At 51.5% G+C, this 11,591-nt stretch overlaps 1 protein-coding gene across 1 annotated transcript; it reads left to right on the top strand.

Annotated features, from left to right (window-relative positions):
• Window positions 1-3,269: 3,269 nt before the first annotated feature.
• Window positions 3,270-6,396, top strand: LOC120655970 (elongation factor 1-alpha). Its single transcript, XM_039933961.1, has 3 exons — window positions 3,270-3,431; window positions 3,862-4,346; window positions 5,275-6,396. The coding sequence occupies exons 2-3, from the start codon at window positions 3,885-3,887 to the stop codon at window positions 6,154-6,156; spliced, it is 1,344 nt and encodes a 447-aa protein (XP_039789895.1). The 5' UTR covers window positions 3,270-3,431; window positions 3,862-3,884; the 3' UTR covers window positions 6,157-6,396.
• The last annotated feature ends 5,195 nt before the right edge of the window (window positions 6,397-11,591 follow it).

Here is an 11,591-nt window from a genome sequence, read left to right on the forward strand (position 1 = left end):
GTCACCACTTGTGGGGTTCCCTCCGCGGCCAGGACGGTGGCATCTTTCCGCTTGTTCAGCTTGGCACCAGGATTGGGGCCGTCGCGTGCCGGGGTTTCCTCGTGGGCACCGCGGCGCTCGACCCTAGTGTGCGCATCGGCCTCCCGAGCGTACTTGTCTGCCAGAGCGAATAGCTCGAAGACGGTTTCCACGTTGTGGGTTTCCAGTTTGCCCACCAACCATTTGTTGGTGTCTCCCTCGCTAAACGCCATGATGATGGCGATCGGCGAGATGCGGGGGATGGTGTTGCGTACCTGGCTGAAACACTGGATGTATTGTCGCAGTGTTTCGCCCTTGCGTTGTCGGATGGTGAGGAGATCACCGCGCGTTCCGGGTCGGGTGAACGACCCAGAGAAGTTAGTGACGAACTACTCGCATAACTTCCCCCAGGATCCGACGGACCCCGGCGGGAGGTTCATCAGCCACAAGCGAGCAGTGCCCCGGAGGGCAACGTGGAAGTATTTCGCCATGACCTGAGGGCCTCCTCCAGCCGCCTGGATGGCGGTGGTGTAGATCTGGAGGAATTCCTCTGGGTTGATGGTGCCATCGTACTTCTCGGGCAGGTCCGGTCGGAACTTGGTGGGCCAGTTGACCCGCCTCAAATTCGCCGTGAATGCCTGGCAGCCGGCCCCGTCTGGGCCGGTGTCGTCGTCGGAGGTGGTGTCGTTGTCCGTGGGCACGCCTGATAATGCGTGCTCGTCGGGGGCTTGGCACCACCTCTCCCGTGCTCTCTCTAGAGCAGTGCGGCCATCTTCGCTAGCCCTCACCGTGTTGAGGTGGGAGCAGAGGTCTGGGGTTCCCCCGTCGCAGGTAGCCGATCGCTGGTGCTGCGCCATGGGTCCCCCACAGGTGGCGCTGGAGCTTTGCGCCTTGGGGCCCGGTGCAGCTTTCCGCACCAGGCTGGCCAGCTCGTCGAGCCATTCCCCCTCAGGGGTGCCTGCTCCTGCCCTCAGCAGAGGGTGACGAAGCAGAGCACGCACCGCGGCAGCGCTTCCATAGGGGAAAGGCTTTCGCGGCTGAGGCGGCTGCGAGCCAAGGATCGACCCCACCACGCGCGCCTGGCCTCGTGCTTCTGCACGAAAACGGGTGATGCGGGCGTTGGCCGACGTGGTCCTGCCGGACTCAGCCCCAGGGGCGTCAAGCCGCAACGGCGCAGTAATGTGCAATACTGCCTGATGGACGGGCGTGACCGTAGTTGACGAGCCCCCAGCCCCCAGACGAGGAGGGGCGCTAGAGAGCCCGTGGTGCGGATGCGCGCGTTCGTTGCTGCTCTCACCGTCGAAACAGGCAGAGCGATTCGCCATGGATCCCTACGAGGTGAAGCTTCGCAGAAAAGAAATCTTACGCGCTAGACCCCTTACCTGGCGTGCTAGCTGTCGGTGTATGATTACCGCCAACAGGGATTACTGGTAACCCCCGTTTAGAGATTCGGCCAGGGGTATAAACCGCACAAGGATCTCCCCTAAGGAAGCCCTGGGCTGGCCGTAGACACTGGCCGGTGGGTCTTCATCCCGGGGTGCCCCGGAGCCATCCATTTGATCCGAGCGCTCCGGGGTGGTGCGAGTGTGACCATGTGGTGGCCTCCGGGGTCGTCCTGTGGACCCTCCCGGTCCGGGGCGACCCCGGTCAACCTCGGGGGTCCGCCTGGGGTGACTCCGGCTTTTACTGTAGTGGGGGCACGGTAAATAGAGGTGGGTCCCAGCCACTGCCATCTTCAAGTCGATGGGACGGGCGGCACAGAGATAAACTGTCCGCCGCCTATCGTCTTATCTTCTGAGCGCACGACATCCCCGTAATCATGATGCTCTTACGGGGAAGCCGTGCACCCCTTGGGCTCTGCAGAGAGTTTCACGTCGAGGCACCGTAACAGCCTGGTAAAGATATTTTTACCAGGTGAGTGTCTTCCACCCGAAGGAAACGTCCCCGGGGTTCCGTGCACCAGACCAGGTCCACCCCGCTCTCGGTGGGTGCCCACACCCTGCGTGTGGACGTTCCGTGGTGGGGGGCCACGGCCGGGCCGGGCTGACGCCGCCGGCTGACGTTGTTGGCAGGCCCCACCCTCCTTAATCGCGCATGAGTCCGGCGCTATGGGGACCCGTTCCTTTTACGCTGACAGGCGCAAGGGTTTCCCTCGCAACACTCAAACGTGTCCGTCGGGTCCTCCGTCGCGGGCTCGCGGCTGGCGAACTGACCTCCATTGAGCTGGGTAGTAGACCGGCGAGAGGAAGGAGATACACTCCAGCGCAGGCCGCCGCGCTCGGGTCCGGACATCTGCTCGCCTCAGTAGCTGCTGGTCGCCGACGGAGCAGGCGATGAACGAGATGGAGAAGGGAAAGATGGAGGGGACGGGCGGTGAAGTAGACGTTCGGTTACTTGAGTAACGATTCGACCAACATTAAAGGAGAGCCCGACGACTGAGCGGTAACTCCACCGAACAGTGTCACTGGGTGTGTGGAATGCACAAGCAAATGACAACCAAACAACAATTTTCAATCTCCAGCAGTGCAGCTCAACTACTTAACCAGCTAGCCAAACAAAATCTTACCTGGGTCAGCATTCACCTAACCACCAACCAAACATATCCTGTTGGCCCATATCATACATGCTTGGGCTGCCCTGGCCACAAAACGTAGCCTGGCTGGGCTTAGCCCATCAACCAAACAAGCATAGGATGTTGGGCTGCTGCAGCTTGCCATGGACCTTGTGCCGTTGTGCGATAGCTCGACAGACTCCTATCCATCAGGTACTTTTTTTTGACGCCTCTCATCTAGGTACAGCTGTAGTATCTGTTCATACACGCACGCACACACCACCCTACACACGCACACACCACACACACCATACGTATACAACCAGACCTACAACTACACACAGATACGAAGAACGCGTCCTTCTAGAGATCACCGAAACCTCCAAGGCCCCGTAGGCGATGGGGTCGCAGTCCCTTTGTGGGTCCATACGTGAGAGGCTATAAAAATTATTAAAAAACACTGTTCCGGGTGAGAACACCAACGTCGAACCCGTTCGAACGCTGGTGGGCAGCGTGCCCATTGGCAGGCGCTACCAACCGAGCTGGAGCTCGTTCTCTATCTGACCCGTCAGGTACCTGTTTCCAAAGCGCGACGCCGGGATGTCGTTGGTGAAAGAATTTGCCTTGTAGGCGACACAGAGCGCGACGACGCCCGAGAGCTCTCTGGGCCAAACAGTAGGCCCATTTCGCCGACCTGGGCTAAGGCCCCCATATCCAGACTCCGACCTGTCCGTTCCCCTCTTCGCCGCCGCCCTGCTATATAATGCCCCGAACCCTAGCGGCCGCACTCCCACGCCTCCCCGACTCCGCCGTCACCTCCCCCTCCGCCTCCTTCCCACGCCGCCTCCGCTCGCCGCCTCAGGTATTGTGTCGCCTCCTCGTGCTTCTAGAGATTTGGCCTTCTGGTAGTGGTTGGGTTGTTCATAGTCGCATCCAATTTTGTTGGGTGTGTAGCTTTTTTGTGCTCGCATGATTTGAGAATTTGATGCGCATGGATGGTTTCATCTGGGTACGGGTCATTTCTTAGATCGTGTAGGTTGATGTGTTAATTTTCCTTGTGGATCGAATGTTTAGAGCTTCCAGCTGCTTTATTTGCTTTACTTTTGAGAGACTGCTGCTGTATATCCGGTTGTGTAGTTGATGTATGTTCTATAGTTGCAACTTAAAATCTATTTATCGATCTGGTCTGTAAAATTGTGGATCTAGTTTTTATATACTACCAGCTTTCAATTTCTGTAAATATACTCGTTTGCTCTTATACGTTTTTCTAACAGTTGATTCATCTGATGCAGCGGTTTGAGGTTCACCTGCAGCCATGGGTAAGGAGAAGACCCACATCAACATCGTGGTCATTGGCCACGTCGACTCTGGCAAGTCGACCACCACCGGCCACCTGATCTACAAGCTTGGCGGTATCGACAAGCGTGTGATCGAGAGGTTCGAGAAGGAAGCCGCTGAGATGAACAAGCGGTCCTTCAAGTACGCGTGGGTGCTTGACAAGCTGAAGGCTGAGCGTGAGAGGGGTATCACAATCGATATCGCCCTGTGGAAGTTCGAGACCACCAAGTACTACTGCACTGTCATTGATGCCCCCGGACACCGTGACTTCATTAAGAACATGATCACGGGTACCTCCCAGGCTGACTGTGCTGTACTTATCATCGACTCCACCACTGGTGGTTTTGAGGCTGGTATCTCCAAGGATGGCCAGACCCGTGAGCATGCTCTCCTTGCCTTCACTCTTGGAGTGAAGCAGATGATCTGCTGCTGCAACAAGGTATAAATACTAGAAATCCCTTTGTCAATCATGCTTATTATGCATGTCAATTCTTGATAGATCAGAATCGTGCAAGCTGTTCCTTAGTACATTGCATGCTTCACATTTCAAGAAAAATCTGAGAATGTGAGTTTTTCACTAAATTTTACAGACTTCGAGTGCTGGCACAACAATTGCATTACAAACGACCTGTCTGCTACACATTTAATTTATGCATGATAATAGTTTAGTCTTAAATGATTTGCCTTGGAAAGTTTCTCATAATCTATAAATTTCTGCTAACCTATTTTGAGTAATGTTCCAGTAATATAGAAATGTGTAAGCTGTTGGTCATTTGTCTTTCTAATAAATGTTTGCTATTGTTCCTATGCTGTTTTCTTTTACCCTGATGTGTTATGATATACCTGGTGAATTTCTTTGTTTGCTATGCTACTTTTTAGTTTGATGTGCTGTCATATACTTTATGAGACCTGTATGTTTGTACTTGCTATATATTTGCTACTAGGCATGTGTTTGTCCATGCTATCTTCCTGTTTACATTCCTTGTTGCTGTTGAGATGCCATCTAAGAAATTTAATTCCTTAAGGTTTTTTGCTTGGCTTGTTAATTTTATTTGTTATCCTCACTGTTCTCTTGGTGTAAACGATGCACTTGCTGTTGAGATTACCTGTCTCATAAAGTGTGGGTTATGTTCTGCTGTTCATAATTGTTTTTCTATGATTTTTTGGTATATGTTACTCGTTGTACTCACTGGACTAATTTTTTTTCAATCATTGTAAAAAATTCCTAGGATACTATGTGTTGACTCTCCATTTAAGTGCAGTTTAACAGTTTAATTTTGTTTATGTTCTGTTCTCGTGTAGCCTGCTGTTCATGCAGATTGGTTCCATTAAGCTAATTATGGTCTGTTGCTATTTTCTGTTTATAGATGGATGCCACCACTCCCAAGTATTCCAAGGCCCGTTATGATGAGATCGTGAAGGAAGTCTCCTCCTACCTGAAGAAGGTGGGATACAACCCTGACAAGATTGCCTTCGTCCCCATCTCTGGTTTTGAGGGTGACAACATGATTGAGAGGTCCACGAACCTTGACTGGTACAAGGGGCCAACCCTGCTTGAGGCTCTTGACCAGATCAACGAGCCCAAGAGGCCTTCAGACAAGCCCCTTCGTCTCCCCCTTCAGGATGTGTACAAGATTGGTGGTATTGGGACTGTGCCTGTTGGCCGTGTTGAGACAGGTATCATCAAGCCTGGTATGGTTGTTACCTTCGGTCCCAGCGGCCTGACTACTGAGGTGAAGTCTGTGGAGATGCACCACGAGGCCCTCCAGGAGGCCCTTCCTGGTGACAATGTTGGCTTCAACGTGAAGAATGTTGCTGTGAAGGATCTGAAGCGTGGGTATGTGGCCTCCAACTCCAAGGATGACCCTGCCAAGGAGGCTGCCAGCTTCACCTCCCAGGTCATCATCATGAATCACCCTGGGCAGATTGGCAACGGTTACGCCCCAGTGCTGGACTGCCACACCTCCCACATTGCTGTCAAGTTCGCCGAGCTTATTACCAAGATTGACAGGCGGTCTGGCAAGGAGCTAGAGAAGGAGCCCAAGTTCCTCAAGAATGGTGATGCTGGTATGGTGAAGATGGTTCCCACAAAGCCCATGGTGGTGGAGACCTTCTCTGAGTACCCTCCTCTTGGTCGCTTTGCTGTCCGTGACATGAGGCAAACGGTTGCTGTTGGGGTCATCAAGAGCGTGGAGAAGAAGGACCCAACCGGCGCCAAGGTGACCAAGGCTGCTGCCAAGAAGAAATGATGCGCCTTGTGGTTTTTTCGTGTCTGCTTTTGATATATCTAGATGCCGTCTTATTATCGCATAAGTTTTGTCTGCATATGATTGCTGTTGTCGTTGAACATGTAAGGTCTGCTGGTGGTGTAACATTGGTATGTTTAGGTACTGTCTTTAATTCAGCTTGGGCAAAACTTGAATGCTCGTCGACGTTTGTGTGCCCATTTGGAGATCAACCTTGTTAACGTGTGCTCCCACTTTTTGCAACCTCGGATTTGCATAATTTCTGTTATTGCGTCCCTTGGAGTGGAGCATTAACCGCATTTGTTTACGTGCCTGAGTTGAATGCAAGTTCAGCGCATTGCCTTGGCCGCTTTTAACTGGACCCAGCAGCTGTCCACGTCTTATGCTAGCGCTTGTGGTTTAATTTTTACAACTTTGCAGCCTTTTTGTTGTGAAATGATCTGACGCTTTTGTCCCGTCTTTCTATTTGGATTTTGGAGCCTGCTCTAGAAAAATGTTTTCTTGGATAGCTGTTCCATGTGGAGGTTGAAAGTGTTTGTTCATGTTGGACCAGGTTATCAATGGTTGCCCGCGGCACTTGGAACAGTGGCCTTTACTGTGTGTTTGGTTGCGGGATCAGTGGGTTGGGTTGGATCCAATCTTCACTTCATTTTAAGAACGGAGCCAACCCATCTATTGTTTGGTTGCAGCTCTGATTTTGGGGACGGAGTCAACCTATTACATATTTGGTTGAGAGAATTGGGAATACAGGTTGGATGGCAACACTCACTCCGTTAGTGGGTCTCACATGTCAGTCTTCTCTCTCCATCTCCTTTCTTCTTCCTATTGCCGGACCACCCCCTAGCGCCCCCGCTCCCGCCGCCACCGCCCCCGCTGCCGGACCGCGTCGCCCCCGCCGCCCCCCAGCCGTCGACGCGCGCCCCGGCTGCCGGACCTCCTCGCGACGCGCTCGACGCGGCTCCGCCCCCGCCGCCCCCGACGCGGGCCCGCGCATCGCCGCCCCCGGCGCGGGCCCGCCGGACCTCCCCGCCACCGCCGCCACCTCCTCGCCCGCGCCGGGGAGGAAGAGTGACGGGATCCGGCCTCGCCGACGCGATGGAAGAGTGAGGGAGGCTCGAGCTCGCCACCGCGCCGCTCCTGGTCGGGGCTCGAGCTCGCCCACCGCGGCCTCCCAACTCGAGCACGCGCGCGGCCTCCTGCCCGCCGGGTCCGCTCCTGCCCGCCAGTGCCCGCCGCGGCCTGCTGCCCGCCGGCGCTCACGACGCTCACGACGCTCCGGACGGAAGAAAAGGGGTTCGCTCCGTCCGCCAAATTTCAGCGGACGGAGCCGGCCCGCATCTCAACCAAATATTCGCTTCTGAGTCCAACCCAACCCACCTCGATTTCCATCCAAACAGCCGTAGGGACTGGTCCAACCCAACCTAGCTCGCTCCAACCCCCAACCAAACACACGGTTAGTTGTTGTGAGGAGATGGAAGCAGACCCATTTTTTGGCCCGTGCATCCCGTGCGAGATCCCCAAATTTCAGAGCCCCAAAATATAATGACTATACTAGGGGTGTGTTTATTTCATTTTGGATTTTGGAAGGGAATCTTTCAACATTTTAAGTATTAAATGTAGATTAATCATAAAACTAATTATAGATCTCGTCTGTAAACTACGAGATGAATCTAATGAGTCTAATTAATCCATTATTAGCATATGTTTACTATAAATTTACTGTAACAATTTAGTGTCTAATCATGCCATAATTAGACCCAATATATACGTCCCGCGATTTACAGTCTATTTGTGTAATGCGATTTATTTTTAATTATATTTAATACACCATGAAGAAGCTTTACAAAAAATTTGGATTTTGGGATTTTGGATCTAAACACGGCCTAAGTATAGTTAGAGCACTAAGAGTTTCCTATCCCTCTTCCCTATCTTTATATTTTTGGGAAAAAAAACTCTCTCCGAAAAAAACTCTCTCCAATAATTCTCTAAAAAAACTCTCTCCAATAATTCTCTATTATAATTCTCCGTCTCTTAACAATTGATATATTATCTTCCCGCTGGCGATTTTTTTGCGCCGCCCCTTCTCTCCGCCCTTCTTTGCGCCGGTCTTCTCCTGGCGCAAGCCTGCCGCCTTGCATCTGCCGTCCTGCACTCTGTGCCAGGCCGCCCTTCACCTGCCGTCTAGCCCTGCCATGCATGGTCGGCTTGCTGAATTCACCGTGTTCGGCTGGTCACGGCTCTACAGTATTTGTTTCTCACATTCCTCCAGCTCCAGCCTCCAGCTCCAGCTTGCCGAACAGTATTTTTCTCTCACAGCACTCCAGCTCCAGCCTCCAACTCCAGCCCGCCGAACAGTATTTTTCTCTCACAGCACTCCAGCTCCAGCCTCCAGCTCCAGCCTGCCGAACACGGTGATTATTGACGCTGAGCCAGCGGGTGCAGTGCAGCGCCAGTAGGCGGAAAAGCCATGGCAGTTGGTGCTCCCATGGCACATGGTGGCATCAGTCAAGGAGGGGCGGCGGACGACAAGCTGCGGCGGCGGCAGGCGGAAAAGTAATTCGGGGGAGCAGGACGTTTCTCACGCCATAATTTCTGTTTTTGAGTAAAAATAGGAAACTATTTGAGATAAACTTTATTTTATTTTTACATACCTATTTGGAGAGTTAACAAACAAGTTTTGAGAAGAAAATATAGGAAACTATTGGAGATGCTCTTATGTAGTAGGCTTAGTTTTAAATATCTTTTGACTCAATACGAAGCAAATTGTAGTCCAAATATATCATAGAAGAGGAAATATGCCGCTCGATCATTGTCTTTCGATCGAATTTGCAGACCGCGGTGCAGTCATTTCCGCTTCCGCCATCTCAAGATGGGAACAGGGCGGGTCAGGGCCGGGGAACCAATCCCCGTCCCCGCCCCGATCCCCGAACTGCATTCCCTACCCCGGCCCCGTTCCCCGCGGATCCCCGATCCGTGAAGGGGCCTCGCGGGAATGGAGGTAGCGGCGGCGGCGGCGCGGTAGGATGCTCGACAGTGGTGGCGGCGGGATGCTAGACGGCGACGGGACGCGCGGCGACGGCGGCAGGACGCTGGACGGCGACAAGATGCTCGGCGGCGGCGGCGGGACGCTCGGGGGCGGGAAGGCGCACGACGGCCGGCGGGATGTGAGGAGCGGCAGGCCGCTAGGCGGCGGCGGTGGCAGGCCGCAGGGGGCGGGAGGAATGCTCGGAGTTGGAGCGGCGACGGCGGGTCGCGGGCGGCAAGCGAAATGGAGGCGACCAGGTGGAGGAGTGGAGTCGGGGGTGGGCGGGTGGCTGTCGAGTGAGGGTTAGGGTTTCGGATATATTGGTTTTGCTGTGTTGGGATGGGCCTTGTTGCTTACTGGGCTAATTTTTCGGGTCCCTCTAGGTCCCCACGGGTCAAATTCATTCCCGAACCCGCCCCGCTTATAATTCGGGGCCCCGCCCGGTCAGCCCTGCGGGGGGAATTCTAGCCCTGAATCCGCCCCAAACAGGGCGGATCCCCACGGGGACCGATATCGTTGGTCCCGTTGCCAACTTGACCGCCGTCACCGCTCGCCAGGCACGATGTGAGTCACGATGTCTGCACTTCCACCTTCTGAACTTCGCTGGACACTCGCAGGCCGCAGCGACGGCACTAGGGCCCAATTTATAGTTTCGCACAGGGCCTCTGGATTTGCCGTTATGTCACTGTTCATATGATAAGTGTGTGTATGTGAGTATCAATATTTATCCCCACATTGATTAAACATGGAAAAGAAAAAAGACTCTATAACAAAGAAAAAGAGGCTATAAGATTAATTTCATACATGGTAAAAAGTTGAACCCTTTAATTTGAACTTAACGAAATCCATGCATTAGTAAATAATGCATTTCACCTCACACATACCTTGCAGATACAAAATGGTATAAGTTCTTCCATTGAACTGATATTAGACAATGAAAGTGCACCTAATATATTTCTTGTTTTTTTGAGAAAATAGAAATCCTAACTTTTGTTTAGGGGGAATCGAAATCTGAATTCCTAACCATTAGTCGCTAAAATTTATTTTGTCCATCACTCAATTTTTTGAGCCTCATTTGTCGTTCTACTTTTGGTTTAGAGTTTGCCAATCCGACACCGTATTTTTATCTCAAGACACTTTGTTGTAGCAGTATAGTGTTTGTTTATTTTGGCTAAAGGTTTTAAACAGTGCTAGCGGTGGTAGATCCAATTCAAAACATTAGTTGAGTCCATGCATAAACGGCACCAACCATAAATGTAGGACCTACATATATCTAGGGGCTTTTTTAGGAGGGCTCTCCCGAACTAAAGGCGGTTAAGTAAAAAAAGGCTTTATTCGACTTCTAGTTCATTTTTACTTCGGCTTACAAAACAGTTTTACGCAACAGTGTCTCGACTTAAGTAAAATAGGTGAAACCGAAGCCGGCAAAAACCCTCCTAACACTACTGGAAAGCAGTCTATGGGAACCGGTTGGAAAAGGCCTTAGGCACCGGTTTTCCAACTGGTTCCCGCAAACCGAGACCAATGGCATCGCCTTAAGACACCGGGTTTTTCAACCGGTGCCTTAGTCTTCCATTCGTACCGGTTGGAAAGACCAACCGGTACCAAAGAGGCTGCCACGCTGACGCAAGGTGGCAGCCCCTTTGGTACTGGTTGGCAGCCCCTTTGGTACCGGTTGGTATTTCCAACCGGTACCAATGACATTTTCCATTTTTTTTCCAAATCTAGTTTTGTTTGTTATATTTATTACTGTTTATTCTTTTATAATTGCTAAACGCACTCAAGCTCTACAGTACTATACGTTCATTGGTCGTTCATGTTCATTTTCAGAGAATATTTGAAACTAACTAAAAGTGAAATGCGAGCATATAATTAAGCTAATTAGATGAAGTAATATATTTGCAAACATCAAGGCATAACGTTTAAAAATATTTACAAATGTACAAGTCATGTTTGCAGTCCAACTACTGGTCCCCTCAGGAGGTCGATGGAAGTTCTCTATGGATGTGACCGTCGTGGTAGAACTCGCCTCTAGGATCCAAGATCTCGTTCAAAATGAATCCGGCGAGCTGCTCGCACACGGCGTTGATCCGATCAGTAGAGTAATATTCATCCCCCATTTGAGACATCTATCATTTAGGAAAAAAGGATTAACATCATGTGCGTTAGTACAATTATGAAAATGTACTAGTGAACGGTTTGGACGTACTCTCGTGTCTTCATCAGTAGCCTTCCCGCATGGAGTCATGATGTGTAAGTAGTCGCATACGTAGTACCCGCACCAATCAGTTCCTTGTTGTTGTCTCGCACACTTAAGGAGAAACAAATAAATTACTCAATTTAGAATAATTTGGGATTATATACTTAACTAGACAAATCTTTATGAATCAACATACCAGATAATCCATGTTAA

The sequence above is a fragment of the Panicum virgatum genome, chromosome 1N (assembly GCF_016808335.1).
Source record: "Panicum virgatum strain AP13 chromosome 1N, P.virgatum_v5, whole genome shotgun sequence".
Taxonomy (NCBI): domain Eukaryota; kingdom Viridiplantae; phylum Streptophyta; class Magnoliopsida; order Poales; family Poaceae; genus Panicum; species Panicum virgatum.